Source organism: Watersipora subatra, chromosome 1 (assembly GCF_963576615.1).
Source record: "Watersipora subatra chromosome 1, tzWatSuba1.1, whole genome shotgun sequence".
NCBI classification, from domain to species: Eukaryota; Metazoa; Bryozoa; class Gymnolaemata; order Cheilostomatida; family Watersiporidae; genus Watersipora; species Watersipora subatra.
Genome location: NC_088708.1, coordinates 10521881 through 10545631, shown reverse-complemented (window position 1 = coordinate 10545631; position 23751 = coordinate 10521881). Strand labels below are relative to the sequence as shown.

The 23751-nt window shown below is 37.3% G+C and overlaps 1 protein-coding gene across 1 annotated transcript in view; it reads right to left on the bottom strand.

The window, feature by feature from the left end:
* Positions 1 to 23751, bottom strand: part of LOC137398415 (dmX-like protein 2) — a 73511-nt gene that overhangs the window by 6586 nt on the left and 43174 nt on the right. The window contains exons 33-57 of the mRNA XM_068084542.1: positions 21367 to 21518; positions 20717 to 20934; positions 19944 to 20109; positions 18696 to 18812; positions 18426 to 18582; positions 17981 to 18135; positions 17632 to 17754; positions 15227 to 15431; positions 14881 to 14996; positions 14278 to 14364; positions 13047 to 13241; positions 12779 to 12940; positions 10272 to 10472; positions 9747 to 9964; positions 9026 to 9133; positions 8396 to 8514; positions 8058 to 8303; positions 7801 to 7955; positions 6780 to 6904; positions 5509 to 5630; positions 4981 to 5179; positions 3705 to 3837; positions 2433 to 2626; positions 2246 to 2348; positions 1763 to 1823 (exon numbers count right to left, since the gene is read on the bottom strand). Of these exons, the coding sequence (XP_067940643.1) occupies positions 1763 to 1823; positions 2246 to 2348; positions 2433 to 2626; positions 3705 to 3837; positions 4981 to 5179; positions 5509 to 5630; positions 6780 to 6904; positions 7801 to 7955; positions 8058 to 8303; positions 8396 to 8514; positions 9026 to 9133; positions 9747 to 9964; positions 10272 to 10472; positions 12779 to 12940; positions 13047 to 13241; positions 14278 to 14364; positions 14881 to 14996; positions 15227 to 15431; positions 17632 to 17754; positions 17981 to 18135; positions 18426 to 18582; positions 18696 to 18812; positions 19944 to 20109; positions 20717 to 20934; positions 21367 to 21518 (3837 nt within the window). The remainder of the gene's footprint in view (positions 1 to 1762; positions 1824 to 2245; positions 2349 to 2432; positions 2627 to 3704; positions 3838 to 4980; positions 5180 to 5508; positions 5631 to 6779; positions 6905 to 7800; positions 7956 to 8057; positions 8304 to 8395; positions 8515 to 9025; positions 9134 to 9746; positions 9965 to 10271; positions 10473 to 12778; positions 12941 to 13046; positions 13242 to 14277; positions 14365 to 14880; positions 14997 to 15226; positions 15432 to 17631; positions 17755 to 17980; positions 18136 to 18425; positions 18583 to 18695; positions 18813 to 19943; positions 20110 to 20716; positions 20935 to 21366; positions 21519 to 23751) is intronic.

Here is a 23751-nt window from a genome sequence, read left to right as displayed (position 1 = left end):
AAAACGCATATAAACCTATTTAAATATGTTACCAAGCTTTTGAAAGGTTACCGCAAATTCCTAAAACTAACCCATCTGATCGGATTATACATAAATAGACAGATTTGGCCGAAAATCTTTATTAAAACTTGCTAAGCCTCACTTTTATCAGAGTTAAGACCAGAAATTAAAACGCCGAGCGACAGAGAATAGAACGATTAAGTCGTGCGCATTTCACGAAAAAAATAACATGCACGTTTCACCAGTCTATAGCATTGTCGAATTGCCGAAGGTTTCTGTAATTAAGTTAGGAGTACTGAAATCGTTTCATTTTTGCTGATTTAAAAGTAACTGACATTTTAGACAATTTGGAGTACTTTGGTATTCTAACTGATGTCCAACGCAGTGTAAGTAAAGAAAATGACGATGATATTTTTTCTAATGGTTCTTATGAGATTATTACAATAACTAATTATAAGTTTGGATGACTACAGAACAATGACTACGTAGTACAGAATTTCTAAAAATCTATATAAATATCACAACTTCGTGATATTGTTAGCTATGACGTTTTGAAATGTAAACAAAATTGTGCATTGGTTTTATATTATTACTATGTTAATAATATTGGTTATTCTAATAATATCAGTGCATTTTATTTCTAGTATTGGCCAATATTAGAAATACTGCATTTCTCCTATTGCAGGGGAGAGATATAAACATATAATCTTTTCCTTTCATTATTGCTATTTGTTGTATATAATAACACCCACACCCAGTACATTACAGCTACCATTGCAGTTATCCTATTGCACTGCAGTGCCATTTGACTGCTAATATTGCATTTCTCAACCATCAGTACCCTTTCTTTTTTTCCAATATCACTTTGGTCGTGGGCTGTATGACAGTGGAATTTCTAGTTTATTTTGAAAAGCTATTCACACTTTGACGTAATCAAAATCTACGATTATAATTAATAAAATAAACGTAAGCAAATCATCCAACTACCAACTCCACAAAACAAAAATGATAAAAGAAACAAGTAAAACATAGCAATCTATGCCACAAGAAAAACACCATTAGTAACGCTTTGAAGGAAATCCTTTTACCGGTTGCACAAAAAATATCTACGAGGTTTTTCAACTTCCTGAGCGGTTGTAGAAACCTTGAACATAACTATCCTACAACTAGTGCTGTTTGTTATTTGCCATTATAGTGGAGCAGCAAAATACAAAGTTATCCCTGTTCATTTTGTATTTTAGTCGAATCATCATAAAGAGAAAAAGCATGCTTCACCTATGTTAAAAAATAAAAACCCTGCAAGTGTTTCTGTAATACTTCCGAAACCTTCATGTTAAAGCTCGTCAGTTATGTAACAAAAAATGTTTGTTGCGATGTCTTTAATTCAACTGGAGCAACATTTTGTAGTTTGTGGAGAGTAAGATATTAAAATGTTTTAATTCAGCTTTTAAAAGGCTTCAGTACAATTATTTTAATCAAGAATGATATGCATTGCAACTGTTATAAAAGCTATTTGGTGACACAAATTTGTACCTGCAACCTAAAATGATTACCTGCATTGCATTTGTTGTAGCGGCACTGTTTTATTGATATGATTTTGATAACAGTTTGCACTACATGAATTTGTGTCGAAAAAATGTGGCATTGGTAATAGACCTTACGGATACATTACAATGATAATATAATCAATAAATAAACACTAATATAACTAATACACTAGTACTGCAAGGTCTAATATGCCTACTAATGGATTGATACATACAATATGGAAACATCGGATGAGCACCCATTCTTTTCACGTCTGCAAATGGATGCTTCATCGTCTGTAAAAGAGATGATTGTAGGCACTATCATTGGCATGGCAAAATAATACTGATGTAAAATTCAGTGAGAATCTATATGGTAACTCATAGAGAGCATTAACTGACAAAAACAAGAACCAAATGATGTCTTTCATGAAATCAGGTTGACTGTTTGAGCAAGTAACACAACAACAAATACAACATCAGTTTTACCAGATATCGATTTTTTCTTTTATGCTGAAATGCATAAAATTAAGATCTCATATTGAGATAGACCTGAGGTTTCATTATAAACAAATATAAACATAGATCATGCAGCTAGAATGTTGCATGCAATAAGGTTAGCAGCAATGAATATGCATGCAGATGCACTGAGGAGTAACTCTAAAAATATTTTTATTATTAGGCATAATGTTAAATAGCAACACTCGCGAGTAAGTTACCATGATCGTGCCGCGTCCTGTCTGTGAAGAACCAATCATACTAGCTGAGGACATGCTAGATAGTATCTCCGACTTCCTCTCTGGGATATAAACGAAGTCCGAGCTGCGTAAAAACAGAAAACAGATTAAAAGTTAAAAAAAAATTTCTTGTGCAGCTCCAACTAATGCCTTTAAATGTGACACTTACCTTTCATTACCCTCTTCATCGGAGTCATCCTCCATCCAGATAGGAGGATTGAGCAGAGTTGAAACATTTAATTCAATAATCTCCTTGTGAGTTGCTGCAGCAATCGATGCCTCGGTGACGGTGTTGAGACAGAAGGCATTCACCGCCTCAGGGTCTTTGTGAATGACCTTCGCCTCAAACTTCTGGGGGTCAAACTGTAAATAAATACTCTGTGTGAGAAGCTTATAAAGTGATATAAAACTTCCTATAATTGGTCGTACTAGAAAATAAGGAATCTGGTGATGCAAGTGAACAACGAATTTTTGGGCAAGGGGAACGAGTGAGCTTGGCGTGCATATATACTTGTTACATTAAGGTGAAGATAACAAGGAATCAGCAGATATACAAAGAACCTGTAAGTACTACAGGAGGCTATTAATACCTGCAGGTACACAAGGAACAACAAGAGTAGACACATAAGGTAAAGAATAGCAAGTTTCTGGTGATTTTACAGAATAACTCATGACAAATGTTGGCAACAAGGAAACTAGTGAGAAAAGTCACCAGATTTATGTTTTAAGACATTGAATGTTTCGCAGCTCATCAGCCGCGCAGGCCAACTAGAAGTGCCCGGTGACACGGCAGTCTCACCACTAGAGTTAGGTCATGGTTTGTTTTTAGCTAGTGACTAAACTGGTTGTACTATTTATTCTTGTCTATCTATGGTTTGTTTTTAGCTAGTGACTAAACTGGTTGTACTATTTATTCTTGTCTACCTATGGTTTATTTTTAGCTAGTGACTAAACTGGTTGTACTATTTATTCTTGTCTACCTATGGTTTATTTTTAGCTAGTGACTAAACTGGTTGTACTATTTATTCTTGTCTATCTATGGTTTGTTTTTAGCTAGTGACTAAACTGGTTGTACTATTTATTCTTGTCTATCTATGGTTTGTTTTTAGCTAGTGACTAAACTGGTCGTACTATTTATTCTTGTCTATCTATGGTTTGTTTTTAGCTAGTGACCAAACTGGTTGTACTATTTATTCTTGCCTATCTCGATCAAAAAACTTTAAGAAATCTTATGACATGGAAAAATTCACATGAACTGCTTTAACCAAGCAATTATCTAGGGTAACTATAACAAAACATCTGTGGGCATCTAGCAGCAAATAACATCAGACGAGAACCTTGTCAAATCAAATATTATCACAGATAATATGCCAAGCTATGCTTAGCTTATACAAGTAACGCTACATGTCAATGAGTTGTAAAGCTGGAAATCTATACACACCGCTTCACTTCCTGTTCGCATGAATTTCCTCCGTTTGCCAAATAGATATTTAATAAATAGAGACTGGAGATGAGGCTGGTTCACCAGAAAGAACCAGAGACGACGGCATGGCAGAGCAGAGTGCTGACTAGACCTGCAACAAGTTTTCACATAAACCTTGCAACCAGAGGAATGTTCATTCGTTGTTAGGAGTTGGATGAGTGCTTAAGTTGGCCTAAGTTCCTTTGTTTCAAGGTTGACTTGCAACAAAATTCACATTACAGTTATTTGGTATCAAAAGATTCACCATATCTTACTCTGTTGTGTTGTAGGAGCAAAATATGTAGAAATGTGATTACAAGCTCTAAAAAGCTCAAAAACGAACAGTTAATCACAGCCATCACAAAACCGCCGTAGATTGAAATCAGTTTATTTCTCTGACGTAGTCAATCCATTTGGTTATTGTTTTGACATGTGATGTTCTTACATGAATTGAAAGGTCAATAAAAGGCTCAATATAAAACTTCTCGTAGCACTAGTTTATGACAAACACTTTGAGTTTTACCGAAGAGCCCATATCAAATATAGATGCTCGCTACTTTACAGTTTTGTTTCGGTTTGGTCTAATCGTCTAGTCGTAATCTGATCATGTGACCCATACTTCCTGCCAAACAGCCCGACTAATTTTTGCAGCATTTTTCTACTATTACAGGTGACCAACAGGCTTGTCATGTTTATCAGAGAATGATATGCACTCCTTCGAGCTAAGGTTAAAAAATTAAACGAATTTTTATGGTAGGTTTCAAGATATCAGTGCTTAAAGTGACAGCATAACAATGATGAAGAAACAGACGCGCAAGCACAATAGACATGGTTTTATTGAATGCGTGAAGTATACTTGTGAAAATATTTCGACGAATGAGGTTGCATGAAAGTGTAAACAGAAGCCATCTTGTTCAATTAAGTCCCATTTGAGCCGTTTTGGAAAGGGATTCCAACCTATGGCAATTTCGTGATGGCTGCGATTAACTGTTCGTTTTTGCGTTTTTAAGAGCTTGTAATCACATTTCCACATATTTTGCTCCTACAACACAGCAGAGTAAAATAAGGTGAATCTTTTGACACCAAATAACTGTAATGTAAATTTTGTTGCAAGTCAACCTTTAATAGTTAATCAACTACCTCACTAGGAACCTGCTTATATTGTTTATGAACAAAGATTTGAATGGAACCATAATTCACTTTTATATAGAATTGCAGCAGGAGAAAAACAGAAAGATCTTTAATTTGAACCAACCGAAAAGGGCTGTTGTCAGAGTGAAGCATGGAACGATATTTATTTATGGAGGGGCCAGTGGCGGTATAATCCTTGCATAGCCCAGGAATGTAGTCAGTGGTTGGAGGAGGCATACTGTCCACCTCATTAACCAACTGATTTTCCCAGCACTCCAGATTTCTCAAAACGGAGTGCAAGAGAGGCGAACAGCTTGGCAAATCTTCAATAATATGTTACAGCTTGTAGGAGAAAGAGTAAAAATCCACATTAGAAAGTGCAAGAAGAATAAATAAGATACCACCAGTTATTAGAGAAAATTTCATATACAATTATATACAGCATATCAAACAATGTATGCTACATAAACAGCAAGCCAGGTATCAACTTAACAATGTATGCTACATAAACAGCAAGTCAGGTATCAAATTAACAATGTATGCTACATAAACAGCAAGTCAGGTATCAAATTAACAATGTATGCTACATAAACAGCAAGCCAGGTATCAAATTAACAGCCAACCAAAAGGTTAATGCATAAGCAGAGCTCACCGGAGGGCTCAAAGCCGACAAGAGAGAGGAATCTGTTTAGAGAGTGGATAACGTGTTTGATTATGGAGAGTCTAATAAGATACCAGGAATAGGAATGCGGGTCTATATGCTCCTCATTCTCTCTGCAAAGACCAAATAATTTGCATGATATGTTCATGGGCTTATGCAGCTGTCAGATAGTAACAAAGAAGAACCTCTGTTGTGAAACAGACTATGATAAGTGCGCCCTAAAATAAACTATTTTCTTGAACTATATCAATAATAGATTTAAGTGAAACCATTTAAACCATGTAATACGTTACATATTAATTAATGTGTCATAACACTTGTTACAACGTTTAACTGCTTCGTACAGTAATACTCATAGGTAACTGTCAGAAGAGGACACCTATCAGCTCCTCTCCATCTATTCTCAAAAGTTAATCTTGGTCATTAAAGATCAATGATTAATTACATTAATTACATGTGCAAGTATGTGCATGGCTATTCTGAATGCATTAGGGTGAGCGATCAGCGCAGTTGCTACCTATTATTGATTAAAATTTGACTAAATTGATCAGGTACAAAATCAATATCAGGTGCTACCAATTTCAGGTAGTACCAATACCAATATCAGGTAGTACCAGTACCAATATTAGTTAGTACCAATATCAGGTAGTACCAGTACCAATATCAGGTAGTACCAATATCAGGTAGTACCAATATCAGGTAGTACCAATATCAGGTTGTACCAGTACCAATATCAGGTGCTACCAATATCAGGTAGTACCAATATCAGGTAGTACCAGTACCAATATCAGGTTGTACCAATATCAGGTAGTATCAGTACCAATATCAGGTTGTACCAGTACCAATATCAGGTAGTACCAGTACCAATATCAGGTAGTATCAGTACCAATATCAGGTAGTACCAGTACCAATATCAGGTAGTACCAGTACCAATATCAGGTAGTATCAGTACCAATATCAGGTAGTACCAGTACCAATATCAGGTTGTACCAGTACCAATATCAGAAAGGAAATTTCTTAAAATCTGAACTACTTGAAACAGCGTAACAGGAAAACATCTTTCTCTAGCCAGTTGGGACCAAAAAGAATATTTTTAATAACAATTCTAAGTCATTGCACTAAAAAATCTATAACAAAAATCAGCTTTGCTAATCGTGAGATCAACACAAAATTTACAGCTTTTGTAGATTAAGGATATAATCCATAGGATTAAGCAGGCAATATATCATGTTTAGTAAATGATAGATATTGCAAGGACTCACACTGTATTCTCTCCACAGGTCAGCTCATCCTCCTCATCATCATCAAGCTCGTCAGGGTCATCAGAATCATAACCTATACCACATGATGCCTGATCCTTGCTTGGCTTGCTAAACAGGTAGTTGACCTGTAATGGATAAAACAAGAACTGGGGGTTCAACTGCCAGGCTTCAAACTATCATGTGTAAATACTTTGAAGTCACCTAGTTACTGCAGTCAACCATCTTCAAGAGTTTGTTTTATTTGTATGTTAAAATCATCACACGTAGGACTAAATATTCCCCTAAAAATACACTATAATTGGTTTAATTGCTTGCCCGGCTTACGTGTGAATACAGTATTAATAAATAATGCAATTACACATAGGCATAAAATAAATGTACTATTGAGAGATGTAAAGAGAAAAATAAATCTCTGCAAAAGTAATTAACAATATTTTTGTCATTACTTTAGAAATGTAGACTTGTTGATACAAGAAAGGAGCAATGATAGACTCACAGCCTAAATCTTTCTAACCTAGACTAGGTGAAGGTTAAACTTATTTATTATTTATGATTATACATTTTTTACATTACTTTTAAATTGTCGCTTTCATTTTCCTTATTACAAAACTGTGACGGTTCGGGAAACTTCACACTTCATATGTTAAAATTTACTTCGGGTGCAGAGTTAAATATTTAAATATTTGCTTGAATTTGACATTGCGCATTAGAAAGAGTGTATGCCAAAGTGATCGCGAGTAGAGGTGTGACTGTGCGATAAACAATGCAATGCATTATGTAAAAGATAGTTGCTATGCCAAGTCGGAGAGGTCCCAAAGCAATGTGTAGGAGGAATTTTGAATGAAATCTGAACAGGGGGCTCATTCATACATAGTTTAGTGATAGGAAAAGTCCAACCAAAGTGAATTTTAGCATATTCTACTGTAAACAATTTGTAGATATAAGTAACTAGTGCTTCACGCTGTGACAAACAGCCGTGTAGTGTGCTGTTTGATATTCCAAAGGAATGCAAACTACTCACCATGCTTATCTTTGGTGGTATAAACTTTTCACAGTAGTTTGGTTTATTGGCAGGTCGAGCGGGAGTAGGGCTGGACGTAGGCCCTTGCACCACCTTCCTTACAAGATTTGCTCTATGCTTGTCCATCTCAGCATTTGGCACGGGCGCCTGGCTATCTTTTAAAAGAATTATCATATGGGTGAACAGCTCATAAAAACGGTACACATAAAAATTGATAAACAAAAGATTTTCTGAAAAAAAATGCCAAGAATACTTACTTTCGGATGAAGAGGTCGTGCGAGGTTTGATTAGAGTTTTGAGCCCGCCTCCAAAAAGGGTGGACCACATATCTTCTTGCAGCTCATGTGCCACGAGCCGGTAGAGCACATTTGTCTCATAAAAAGTCAAGGCATGGATTAGTACTGATAGATAGACTGAGAAGAAAGACTCGCATAACATTAGAGATAACTTGGGCGCATCGCTGTCTCGCTCCCGCATCAGCATTGAAGTCAACTGTGTCACGCCTGGAGAAATGTAAAAATGAGGAAGGTTGAGAGAAGAGTTGAAAAAATAACTCTATTAAGAGAAGGATTATCGCTGTCTGTAAATTACCTACCAGGCCATTTTGAAGGTTGTGTTGTGGGAAACTCTTCTTCTTTATACTGGTGTGATTGATGCTTGCTGCGAGCACCAGCCATCAGACAACTGTCCTTGTATACAACTGAAGTACTGATCCTAGGAATAAACCATGTCTGTTAACAAAATGACTGTTGCTTGATACGATCACCACAGCTTCAACTCAAGTATACTTTTGTACTTTCAAAGTACACAGCAAAATAATTAATAACTCGCACTAAACCTTGCTAATCTAAATTCTACAAAAAAATTAAAGTTTTGTATTTGTGGCTAAATTTGTTGGGAAATTTCATTTCTCCAATACCTGCATATGCCTGCGTGTGTCTGAACCATAAAAGCTGCTTAAAGAAACCTGTGATAGCGCTGCCTGACCTATCCAAAGCCCTAACAAGGATTAATGACCTGAATAAAATAGTGATTCCTCAAAAAAGCTCTGCTGACACAACTTTTTTAAGGAAATTGTTAGAAACTTCAGCACTAACTTCCAATCTGGCTAGCAATTTCTTCCACTAATTATAAAAAATACAACGAAGTACATGCAGGAAGTAGACTACAATGCTATATGGTTTAAGGGAAGAATAGGCATAGCCCATAAAAAGAGATAACTCACTTAGTGAAGCCCTCAAGTCCAACATCACTGTTAACCTTGCTTACAACAATGCTGTCTGAATCACACAGACACTCGTATATGCAGGATGAGAGAGCTGTACTCAAGTTTCTGTAACAGACACAGAGGGAGGTTATCTGAGCTAAACACTGATGATTGTTTGTGAAATAAGCAAGCACAAATGCTCGCTTTTCTACATTGTTTGGCCGAGTTCATTCAAATTTCACACGCTTATGCGCTGCATCTTCCACCAGGTCGCTAAAAATATTCGCCTGTCTGGTGCCTGAGAATCAGCCTCTTAAACAACCACCTGCGGGCTGTCTGGTTAAAAATGAGATAAATCTCAGGCTTCACCAGGCTTATTGCTTGTATTATATAAATATAAAACTCTGTGCCGCACTGGCTATTGTAATTGTAAACAAGCTATGTGACGAAAAACATGTAGGTGTATACCTCGACCTCTGAACACTCGAATGTAAGACAGATTATGTAAACTGACTCATGGGTTTACTCCACATATACATAATATAAAAATTAAAGAGATCTGTGATACAGTTTCGAAAACTATATCTATCCTAGAGCAGCGAAACTATAGCTAGCAGAGTTCAACAAGGATATAGTTAACCGAGCGCGAGAAAGATAAAGCGAGCAGAATGTTAAAGTTATACAGCTAAGAATGTTAGAGTTATATAGCTAAGAGTGCTAGAGATATATAGCTTGACACCTTAGGGTAACGACGAGATGCAGATTTCCTGTGTAGTCGGGCACCTGCTGCACTGAGAGGATGGTATTAAGCATCTCTTTAATAAAACTCTGAAGATATGATATGGGATCAGCCGTGACAGTTTTGCTCGCTGCTACACTAGCGGAGAGCAGAGGAAGTGTTGTGGGAAACGGTAGAGGAGAGAGCAGCTGCTTCTGGGTACGGTCTTGCTGCAGTTCCTGCTCATTGCCATAACGAAAAACAACCTATTTTAGCGGAGTCTGTTCAGAGATATAATCTCTAGAAAAGATAATGCTATAAACTTCTCACTTGGTAACGCAAGAGAACAGGCTATTTGTAACCTGGCTACTGTGAAGCGTAACCCATTTAATAACTTTGAGCATAACTAAAACGATCTCTACGGAATAAACTACACAGCTTTTTCAATGAAGGTAAAATACACTATAAATCACAATAATTACTGTATAGGTTTCATCTACAACAACACTTCAACTAAACCTTAAAATACCTAGTTTGTGAGTATACCTGCAACAGTAGAATAAGCTCCATTTTGATACATGCGAGGCCTCCACCGCTCGCCCCATACAGACTGCAGTACGTTAGCAAGGTTCTCAGCAGCTGCTGGTTTCTTCTCAGCCAGTGCTTCCTTCTAGCCATTCTGAGCTGCTTCGCTTCGAAGTCAAGTCTGTCAGCAGTGATCACCTCATGCAGGTTGGCTCGCTGACCCTTTCACAAAGAGCTCAACCCATGAGATATTACAGTATTTTATAGAGTGGCACTGCTTTAACTTTCAGTAATGTGTCAGTTGATGGGACACCAAATCAACAAACACTTATCTTCTATATCTCTTCATATACACATTCACATACAAGCATAGATACATTCATATACATGTACAGGCATATATACATTTATATGCATATATACATTCACATACAAGCATATATACAACGAGAAATTCCCCTGTCATACAGCCCACGACCTAATAATGGAATAAGTGATAACGGAAAAAAAAAATGGCAGTGCTGGTTGTTGAAAAAGTAGTTGTCAGCAGGAATTGACAGAGTATAGTGTAAATGAAAGTTGTTCGAGATGACATAAAATAAATTTGAGGGAGCACGACTTCAAAAAGGTGCAAATAACAATTTCAACAAATATAGAAAAGTTAGATAAGTTCAGCGTTCTGTTAAAAGTCATGCAATCTATTCTCCTCTCTTTTACGTTGTAGGATTTGGTCATTGATAGCTAATCGAGTGATGCAGACCCTAGCGAAGTTGTTAACAAGTAAGTCATTAATGTTTCGAACTTGAGAGAGAGAGCAACAAACGATATTCCAGCGGTCATTTCGTGGTGGCCTATATCAATGACAGCCTTAGCCATGGTAAGACCTTGACTCGTTCTCTATGTTGAGGTTGACTATGTTCTCGTCATAAAGGGGCATTGTTGTTTGGCCCTAGCTTGTACATAAGTTGTAAAGAATTTCGGCTAACATTTTAAATAATTTAATGAAACCTTCGGTGATGGGACAAAAAAACATAGGCTGATAACTGTGTACCACAATTTCGTACCTGTAAATCGGTCTACACCTCAAACGGTCTACGTTTATTACAGAAACCTTCGGATAAATTCGATTACAAGTAAACAATGCCACAGACTGGTGAAATGAGCACGGTTTTCTCGTGAAATGTGCACTGCTAAATAGTTGTACTATCTGTCGCACGGCTTTATTGGTGTATCGTAGGTCGGTCTTAACTTTTATTAAACCTAGCTTTTCAAGCGTTTTGCAGCGATTTTCGGCCAAATTAATCTGTCGATTTGTGTATAATCCGATCAGATGGGTAAGCTTTAAGATACTGTCGACAATTTACAAAGACTTGGTAACATATTTAAATAGGCTTATATGTGTTTTGTATCGTTATTATACTTTAATGACTCTACAAAATGATGGTTAAATTTGTTGATGACATTTCGAAACAAGGGTTTACGACGTTGTTGATGAATAACTTTCGTAAGTTGTGTGCACATGCATTTATCATAAAAACTCTTAAACGCTCGCTCCGCTCGTTTGGTCGTGGGATCATATATACGTACATATACATATATACATTCATATACATACATATATACGTACATATATACATTCATATACATATATACATTCATATACATACATATATACGTACATATAAATATATACATTCATATACATATATACATTTATATAGATACATAGGTACATAGAGAAAAGACCACATCCTTACAACTGACAGTGGCTGAAGGCAAGCGTTTCTTTAAACTATTTTCATATAAATACATATATGCATATGCATACATACATGTATATACAGTAGAAACCCGGGATATGGTGGCCCTAGGATACTTTTATCAGGTTATGATGTGTAATACGATGTTTTTGGCCCCTGGTTACAATATTTTCCCGTCCCCTTACGGTGTAGCCAAAAATGACTTGAAGTCAAAAGTGGCTTGAGGTCGATATGAAGTGTTATCCATTGTTTACAGCGAGCTAAATGAAGAATCAGCAGAAGGTTGCATAATTGTTATCTTTTGTGAATGTTTACAATATCGCATTTACGTTGTGCCTTGTACTACTTACATCTAACTACTTTGTTAGTTATGGTTCCCGAAGTTGTTGGTTCCCAAGCAGATCTAGAACTAATAAAACGATACAAAAAAAGGTTGAGGTAGAATCAACGTCATCGGCAGAAATAAGAAAAGCTATTGATAAACCTTGCTAAATTTATTGCACAAAACACCTAGGAAGATACCCACAAGTCGTCTCATGGACAGTGTTGATGGACAGTGTTGATGACAAGTGCTGGCCCACTTCAGAAATATTTTGAGCAGTCACCAGAAACAGGCTTCTTTGCATAAACATTTCTCAGTAATAGAAGCTTCAAAAAGCACATGTGTTAAGAGGACCCGCCATACGGCGATTTCATCTTACGATTCAATCCAAGAATGCATAAACACTGTATTCCTTGGTTCTACTGTGCATAGATATAGATGCATACCATCTGAGGTGTAGAATGTGCAGAAACCAGAGCTGACTTGCTTGATGTATCATCATTCGCAGACAGCTTGTCATTCTCTAATGCAGAAGGTACAAAAGAAGATTTACGTATCGGCATCTCACTCTCCACTTCATCTAGGGTCTCACAGTAGTTGCATAGTGACTGCATAGACAAGGAAATCATAGTGCAGGGAGAACACGTCATGACAAGGAGTTTTGAGATTGGCTACATGCCCATGTCTGAAAGTAGCGATAACACCATCACTTACTTCCAGCACCTCTGTCTGCTTTTCCAGCCAAATATAAAGTTGATACCGTAGTTGTCCGCCCTCAACCTCAAAGCCAGTAGCGAGAGTAGCCAACTCCTCCATTGCCACTTTGAGGCAGGCGATGAACTTGAGTTGTTGTGCCATGATATCAAATTTTACTTTACATTGCTCATTATCTTCTGGGTCATCATTACTCTAAAATATGTGACAATAACACGTATGTATGCCACAAAAAGAATCATGACACACTTTTATATGTATATGTAGGTTATGAAATCGCAACCAGCTTGAAAATTTCCATATTAATGCATGAGAGTATAAAGGTACATTTACGATTAAATAATATGTACGTTATAAAATATAAAGCTGTCCACATATGAATTCATTCAGCTAGCCATGCAAGCATCTTAAAGTATCAGTTACATAAAAATAAATACCAGTCAGTAGATAAAAGAATGACAAGAGTAAACACAACGGCTAACCAAAGCATTATGGTTGAGAGGAAAATCTAGAGTACCTGAGATAATACAGGAGTCCCTTGTAAAAGCTTAGACATACATCTTACTCTAATACATACATCTCACACTAATCATTGTATGGAAAATAAATAATGCAAATTTTCCAAGATTAGTTTTGATGCTAAACTTTGTTGTATCTGACGACTTGAGGAAATTTATTATACAACAAACATCACAGCCTATTAATGGCGCCTCATTAACTCATTATCAGCTCCTATTAGGGTTGTATCAGCCCCTATTAGGGTTGTATCAGCCCCTATTAGGGTTATATCAGCTCCTATTAGGGTTATATCAGCTCCTATTAGGGTTATATCAGCCCCTATTAGGGTTATATTAGCTGCATTATAATTACTTTAGGATAACTATCTAGACATTAATATTTCCAACAATATAAGCAAGGTAATGCCTGGTATATTGTTGTACATACAAACTTTGGCACATGTTAGTAATTGACAATAACTAAGTCTCATTGGGAGTTTAAACACACGCAAGCTTGTATGCAAGTAGTATCTAGCCTTAAAAAAACTGCATTTAAATGAAAATAATGTACAAATTATGACATAGACTCCTGAGTTATACACAGCACGGCATCTGCATTGAGTTCAAGGTTACCCGGAGTGAAAGTTAAGTGTTAGAAAAACTGGGTTGCTGTTTATTAAACCAGCACAGAAAAGGTATAAAAGAACATTCGTGAATATATTAGTTGGACATACAAGCATGTTGTTAGAAGGCGAAGCAAAGAGGTTTGTGGGTCTTACAGCTTTCTTTGGTTCCAAATCTTCCTCCGCTGTCGATACAATCTGTGAAGTCAGGAAAAGTTGCAAGAAAACCCTTCCATAAGCCCCATTGAAATGTTATATAGGAAAATACCTCTCTCATGTAAAATACCTCTCTCGTGTAAAATGAATCGAGCAACAATGTTAGCCAAACCTATAACAAATTTTGTGGCATTCTAGAGACTCTGGTAGCGTAATCCTACAAATCAGCTAGAACACCAGAGTATTGCATATTTCACATTTCAAAACTAACAGAAATTGTTATGAAGGTAGAGCATAAAAAGGAATAGCACACCAAACCAAAGCAGACATCGCATGATTGTCCAAAGTCGGAACAGCAGCAGCTCGATTGCAAAAGTAAGCAAGTACATAGTGCCTACTAACCAGTAACTCCTTTGTAAAGATAAACAGGCACCTACCAACTAGTAACTTCTTTGTAAAAGTAAACAGGCACCTACTAACTAGTAACTCCTTTGTAAAGGTAAACAGGCACCTACAAACTAGTAGCTCCTTTGTAAAGGTAAACAGGCACCTACTAACCTTTTTCATGACCAGACCTTCTTCATCACTACTGTCACTATCATCATCAGATGACAACAGAAAGGAAGGAGGTTCCTCCTCTTTCATCCTGCTTACGGGAGCTCCCCAATCCATACCTATAAGTACGGAAAAGCATTAAAACAGACAGAGTTCGCTATTGGCATAAATAATTCTGAGCCTGGTGTTGAGCTATCTATGATTCGGTAAAATAACCCAAATTTGAAAAACTGCGTAAAAAGTGATATATAGATATGTCACTAATTATGCCCAAGGTAGGACAGAAGACAGAGAAGTAAATATGAGATCCGCCAAACCGCTGATAGCGCTAGCAACTAGTAACACCTACCAGAAGCTGGAGCTTCCCAATCCATGGTATTTGATGTTTGAGAGCTGGCTGGTGCACCCCAGTCTATGTCATTAGATTTCTGGCTACTGACAGGAGCAGCCCAATCAGTGGAGTCCCTTGTATTGATGCCATTGGTCAATGCCGGTTCACTGCTGGGCTTGTTCTCATTTTCCTCCTCTTCCTCTTCATTACTGATATCGGCCATCTTGCAATTCAATAACTCCTTAATTCTGCTATGCCATAGTTGTATGTAGTAAGTGTCTCATGCTATTGCTAGGATACAGTTGCCATAGTTACAACACATTCACCTACTGAAAGGCTATGGTTGTGTGATGGGTATTGTTACGTTATAGTTGCCATGAATACATATTTAGACTTATCGCTAGGATACCATCACTTGTGCTATGTACATTTAGCTGTGGTGAGGCTTATATTGTGAGTAAGTTACTGCTGCTACTGCTAAGTGATAGTGACCAAAAGTAAGTACGTAAAGCTACCATTAGGTGATATATGTCATCATAAAGTAAGTACGTAAAGCTACCATTAGGTGATATATGTCATCATAAAGTAAGTACCTAAAGCTACCATTAGGTGATATATGTCATCATAAAGTAGGCACTTGTTGCTGCCATTAGGTGATATATGTCATCATAAAGTAGGCACTTGTTGCTACCATTAGGTGATATATGTCATCATAAAGTAAGTACCTAAAGCTACCATTAGGTGATATATGTCATCATAAAGTAAGTACCTAAAGCTACCATTAGGTGATATATGTCATCATAAAGTAAGTACCTAAAGCTACCATTAGGTGATATATGTCATCATAAAGTAGGCACTTGTTGCTGCCATTAGGTGATATATATCATCATAAAGTAAGTACTTGTTGCTACCATTAGGTGATATATGTCATCATGAAGCAAGTACTTGTTGCTGCCATTAGGTGATATATGTCATCATAAAGTAAGTACCTAAAGCTACCATTAGGTGATATATGTCATCATAAAGTAAGTACTTGTTGCTGCCATTAGGTGATATATGTCATCATAAAGTAAGTACTTGTTGCTGCCATTAGGTGATATATGTCATCATAAAGTAAGTACTTGTTGCTGCCATTAGGTGATATATGTCATCATAAAGGAGGTACTTGTTGCTGCCATTAGGTGATATATGTCATCATAAAGTAGGCACTTGTTGCTACCATTAGGTGATATATGTCATCATAAAGTAAGTACTTGTTGCTGCCATTAGGTGATATATGTCATCATAAAGTAGGTACTTGTTGCTGCCATTAGGTGATATATGTCATCATGAAGTAGGCGCTTGTTGCTACCATTAGGTGATACAGACGGTTCCCTACTAACGAACATACGAGTTACGAACAACGGTACATACGAACGCATGTACGTTGTTCGTAACTCGATTAACTTTCGAATTATTTGTTTGAACTTTGTTTGAACTTTACATACGTATTGTAAAGAGATTTGCCGGCCTTTACTTGGCAAAATCTCTACTAATAAATAAAGATAAGAGAGTGCATGTAGTTTTATTCAGCTTTTAATCAACGAGGGAAATTTCACCAGCCGAGGAGCATACGGCTATTTGCTCTGCTCAACTAATAAATAAGCGCACTCATTTATATACAATAATATCAACCGTTCCGGCTAACGGTAAACGGTAAGAACACCGGCTAACAAGGTGAATGAATAGGACCGCTAGCGCGTTGGTATGACAACAATCTAAGTGACGATAAGTGATGGTGTTATGACGGTATATCAGATATAACAATAGCATAACGAGTGAAACAATGATATAATAAACGGACAACACATACAAAAAATAAGACAACAACGATAAGTGATAGCATAACGATTAAAACAACATTATAATAGAAAGGACAACAAATAAGAAATGCAGTGTCATGGCCCGGCGTCCACCAAAGTATTATTTCCATTTTATTAAATTTTTTTTCAGTACAAACCAATACAGGTTAATTATACAAGCCTTAAACATACTTATATAAACCTTCAATATACTTATATAGGCCTTAAACATAAATTATAATACAAAATATAGCACTGAAGCAACTTACGAACAAATTCACCTTACGAACAATCGTTCGGAACGTAACGCGTTCGTAGGTTGGAAACCGTCTGTATATGTCATCATAAAGTAGGCACTTGTTGCTACCATTAGGTGATATATGTCATCATAAAGTAGGCACTTAGTGCTGCTGCTGACAAATCCCATTTCCAAATTTAAACGGAATTTTTAATATCATACAAAACTTGAAATAGAACATTTAATATTGAACTAGCACGTGTCACTAGCCAGCGAGTGGTATGCACAGGTATAAACACATCGCTGAGGCAAACAAGTAATGCTTGACCTGCAAAAGAACTTACCTGGGGCAGTTTGGTTAGAACTTCTAAAGCGAGGGCAGGACAACCAGCTTTAAAATGCTCATGGGCAGTGTGAAAATAGAGACTGCGCTCAGCAGGAGTAATCCTTTCATTCACAGTCACTACCTTCAATAATAAATTCACGCCTGCCTTAACACACTTGCCTAGAGACAACTGATATTACGCCACGCCAGACCAAATTCGGTATAAGCAATTGTCTTCTCTTAACTACGACTACACAGTTGATGGTTGTTGTATCAGGCAGACAGTAGCGAGCCATCTCATTTAGTGACAGCTGATATATGTTGATTGTGATTTTATTTATCAAGAGAATGAGACACAAAAGACAAACCTTGTCAGACTCGACGGCAGCATGACTAAAACCAGAAAGAACTGCTGCTGCTCTCATGCCTTTGTTGTTTGCCTCTGAGGCAAGTTTTTGTCTAAGAAGGAGGGGATGCGTCCTGAGGTAATTGTAGAAGTTAAAGACTGACACGTTTTCCTGACCTGCAAGAAAATGAACATTAATCTGCATAGTTCATATTGCAAATAGCATCAGTATAACATGAATATGAAAATAAAACTCAAATTTGTCGATGCCAACTAACACATCCCTTCGCATCAAAATGATATAATAAATAAAAGGAAAGGCAACTTGCAAGCCGCCTCATCTATGACGCTGATAGTGAATATATCCCTTCTTCATAATAATCTGAGTATATCGACTATGATCAGCACACAATGACGCTAAACATGGCTACATGTACAAACAGATAAAGAGTCTAAAGAGAACTCACATATATACTGCTGGTAGGCTGGGTGGCCCACTCCTACGTCTCTTGCAAGCAAAGTTGAGAGGCTCTTCTTGTGCTCCTTGCACGTCCAAAGTGCCATGCTCCTAAGGAATGGGTCAGGGTGGCATAAAAGCTCATCATGTTCCGCTCCTCCCAATATCTGTGAGAATATTAAAAGAAATTTGTTATTGGCGACAGTAGCCTAACTGGTATGAGCTGAGATATACATAAAGCAAATTCAACCTTCTAAAAAGTAACAAGATGCATACAGACCTGATCGTCAAGTATGTCCTGGACAGCCTGAGAAAGTCCGCTTTCCATGAGGTCACTAGTGTAGAGCTTGGATATGACAAGTGCCAGCTGCAAGTCATTCAGCTTGTTGATGCAAATCTACAAGACAAGTTGCTCGGTAACAAAACTAGCTTCAATGATATTCAAATGCAAGATCAAAAGCTTTCTTGATTTAGTTTGATTTTCTTGACTTAGTTGATGATGAAAATAGGTGTGTGTCAATGATAGCAGCGATCACCATAACAACACAGTCACCTCTGAAACGCACAGCTATCTGGTTGAATACATATATAGCCAGCATTGAGAAAGTCACAGAACCATTTTACACTATTGTAACATCAACAGATGTGGGTATGCCAAAGGACCAAAGGAATACACCTGGCAGCCATTGAGATAACCAACTATACCTGATGATGCCACTACCAATACTGCCAATATAATGATACTGCCACTATGATGTTGCTGCCTGCCACTATACCGATGCTGCCAATATAATGATGCTTGGCAAGTATGATTATTATTTCAACACTCAACCACAAAAAAATCCAATGTTAGTTTATAACTTGGAAAAGAAATAAATTAATAACTTGTAAAGATTGGCCAGATTATGACTAGAGGTAAGCCTGCACATTCCTAACCTTCAAACAACATCAATTGGCTATTACCTATGCTAGCTTTATGTAACACATAATGTGACAGTTTAGGTATAACTATGGTTATAAAGTAACTATCAATGCATCTTAGATTATATTAGTCTTATTAATATTCTCATATTCTCCATATAATTATTAATTAGTGATCACTCCATAAACTTGTGTGTGATTTCGCAATTGCATTAATTTTAAGGAAAGCATGACTTCTGTTATCTCATTACTCATGTACAACAAGGTATGAATGTAATGTTATGCCTTTGTCAGAGTAAGGTAAACTGCTGGTATGGCTCAACATTATAAGGCTGTCGGCCACTAGAATGCTTGTTCCATTCAGGGATTGGATAAAAACAGGAGCATGAGGGGTGATCAATGCAGAGCTTAGTAACCATTCAGGGATTGGATAACAACAGGAGCATGAGGGGTGATCAATGCAGAGCTTAGTAACCATTCAGAGATTGGATAACAACAGGAGCATGAGGGGTGATCAATGCAGAGCTTAGTAACCATTCAGAGATTAGATAACAACAGGAGCATGAGGGGTGATCAATGCAGAGATTAGTAAATTAAATCATCTCACATCAACTGCATCCTTCAAAGAGCCGGCCAATAGGAAAAAGGCAGCAGCGTGCAAAAATCTCTGCAGGCCTAATAGCTGGTAGGCATTCTTGAGTGCTGCTTTCCGCCAGCGATCAATGTTGAAGTCATTTTTAAAGAACTTCTGCATCTTCTCATTGTTGATGGACCTGAACAAAGTCACATAATAGAAACAACTACAAAATTCCTCTGTTATGCTTTAGCTTATTAAAAACTGACAAAGGACAGTCTTTCGCACACCCGCTTTTCTTCCTAGACTCTCATTCACTATGGTTAAACTCTCTCCATGCTACTTTGTGTTCATTGAGTAGATAATCTATCAGAGTAACTAACCCTAAGCTTGAGCACAGGTGAGCACAGGGTTGTTAGCATGCCCTTGTTGCTCTCGCTGCTACCATGTTGTCTCAAATTACCGATCGGAAATACGAGATACGACGTAACATAGTTGTGAAACCACAAGCATAATTCCTATAAAAGGTCTAAGAAGCATAAATTACAGGCATCTATAATAGCATCGTGGTTCACTCCCCTTTTCAACAATCACTATTAACGCTGCATACGCTCGCATAGTTTGCCATAATGTAAATAAATAGCCGATTGGTTTTAGAGAAATAGGAAACATGTACACAAGAATATTCATATCTACTATGATATCTAGCAAAGACTCATTGCACAGCATGCCATCCCCCTCTTTAAAGACATCATGCTCTGTTGTCTCTTGCGCAATAGTAAGCGCTGAACAAGCCTAAAACTAACCTGTACAAACCCCACAATATCATTTTTTTCTTCATGGCCAGATAGAAAATGGCCGAGTCCATCGGCTCCTTGCTCTTCTGGAAAGATGTCTTGGCTATCCTCTCCACAGTCCTTCGCAGTAGATTGATGTTGCTGATAATCCAACCAACCCCAAACGTTCGTGCCTCCTCCCATGTTGGTTCGTTTTTGCTGAAGCTTGGAAGAGAGTTTACCATTTCCTATATATACAAAACTCTCCTGTCAATGGCAAGCCTGTATAACGGCATTGTTGCACATTTAATGTGACGCATGAGTGTGACACACAAGTGTGACACATGAGTGTGACATGTAAGTGTGACATACAAATGTGGCACACGAGCTTGGCACACAAGCTAAACATAGAAGCGTGTCCAATTGTTATTCAAGGGTGGCACATGAATGTGACATACGAGTGCAACACACGAGCTTGCTTGACACCCTCATATCTCTTTCATTCATATGTCAAATGTAAGATATGGTTAATGTGAGATACGAGTGTGAGGTACGAGATCAACATAGGAAATGTGAAGCGTGACAAATGAGCAAATGTGTACGCAGTATTGGGTATAGCAAGCATACAATATGTAACATGGTAGCTAAACAGGTGAAAAAGCTGAGTAAAAAACAGTCACCTCTTCTGATTCTGAATGGAAACCCCATATTATGTCTGAGAACGAGAAGCCACTCTGCTGAAACTTTAGCCTGTGGGCTGGTGAGAGAGTCTTCATGAGGTATGTGTCATGGCCAACCGCAAGGACATACCTTAGACCACAGTCATCCATTGCTACAAAATACAGTTACAATGTGATAAAAGGTTTGTTAAGCATCAACAGGAACAATGAATATTTGCATTTCACAATACATCAATATGCATCAGTACGGTCTTAAAGGTATTAGTCAGCAAGAGAAGACGACTACTCACCCTTCTATGAGCACCTCAGCTTAATATTTAGCCTCAATTGGCATGTTACGTGTACTTGGTAGTCACAGGAACATTACATAATACAACGCATAGGAGCAGACAGGCTGATCAGGTAACAAATAGATGAGGCCAGAAGAAATGTCAAGGTTTGGCCCTCGTAAAGACAAGTACCGCTATCCAATAACCAAAGACATAGAGAAGGTGACTGACTAGAGGGCTGAACAACATCTGTGAGAGAAAGAGAGACATTCCATAACCGTCTGCCAAATCAGAAGGAATGTTGAGGGTAATCAGAGGAGACATCAAGGAGTAGAAGTGTTACAAGGAAGTGGCAATTATGTTTACAGAATATGAGCGAAATGCGTGAAATGAGATCAACAAGAGACCAATACACAACACTAGACTTCGTAAGCTCGAGTAAAGTAACCTATAACATCCGGTACAGCGATGATGATGCATGCTCCTAGGTCACAGACCTATGCAGTAAAATTATTCTCACAATGCGCACAAAAATACTGATGTAAGTAATTATAATATCGCGAGTGTGAACAATCACATGTGATGTTTAGAAAAGAACAACACGAAGCAATAGATAGATTCTACTGAGTACAATGTTACCATCCTGATCGTCGTTCATCCTTCTAGCTGTATTCATAGAATCATGTCAGGTTAGCCAGTAATGCTAAATCTGCGCTTTAGGAAGCTTATGAAAAGTTTAGTTAGAAAAAGTAACACACGTGATGTCTCACATGGATCTCACAATCAGTTGAGAGTTGAGCAAGAACTCAGTATGGTTTGGAATATAGAGTAAAAACTAACTCTGACTACATATGTATAGGTGTTTCTAGGAGGTCTCCACTAACAGCTGCTCATAAAATAAAACGGAAAAATAGAACAACACATTTGATGCTGAAGTTTTACCAAATTTTTACGAAGTATTTTTAGCCAAGCGGCAAAATATGGAATAGACTCATCTTGAATGAACGATGGAAAAATGGGAAATGTTCACACAGACACATATGTAACAGAGCAATAAATCCCACTTTGTCATTGTGTGTGCATGTTGGTCCGCATAGACGCAATGCCTTTTCAAATTTTTTGCCCAATTTCATCCAAACTTTCCCCGTATAAGCTCCGCAACTCCGCTAGGTCACCAAAAATCGGTTACAAATTTCTGTCTGGTTCTTGAGAAACGGCTTTTTAAACACCCACCTGATTAAAAACTCAAGAATGTGGCTGCGCATACCATAGACCTATTAACTATACTAATATATACTGTATATACTAATATATATACTGTATAGTTAATAGGTCTAACAATGGTGCATACATTAAAGACGTCCTCAATGAACATATTCATGTTATTGTGAAAGAAGTGTAGCAATTCGCGTCAAGAATCTACACGCATGCTGAGGGCTAACTTTTTGAAAAGTACAGAAATCCCAGACAATCCCCGACAGGCTTACAACTAGTATGAAGTAAATATAATTAACATTTTATATAATAAGTTAATTTCTTCTGAGATATATTCCACGTTGCAACGCTTGTGTTTTGGAAAAAATACTTCCATGACGATATACATACTTTAATTTGTTCCTGAGCCCAAACACCTATGGTAACTCATTTAACACTTTGTGTGTAATTATGATTAGCATTAAAAAAATACATTATATAAAAATCAATAAGGTACTTCAATGAAAAAACAAATTAATAAAGTAATAATCAACAAAATGAAGATTTATTTCTGTTATAACTTGGAGAGACGCGAAAGTGTTGGGTCAGAGATGCATAGGTTCAGTGATAGAGACTCGCAGCACAACGTACTACTATAGACTAGGTAAAGCTAATCTAGCATATACATTGTAATATTGTTCACTTTTCCTTTTAATATATGCCTCTTTACTTTTACTTACACGGATGTCATGTTTTAAAAGAGATTTTAACACAGTATGCTGAAAACTACTTCACATGTCGATTCAAATACAGTGAAACTCGAATAACTCAAACTTCAAAGGACCGAGCAAGTGTTCGAATTATCAGAGCGTTCAAGTTATCAGAGCAATGTCACAAGTCCATGTATTTACTTATTTATTAG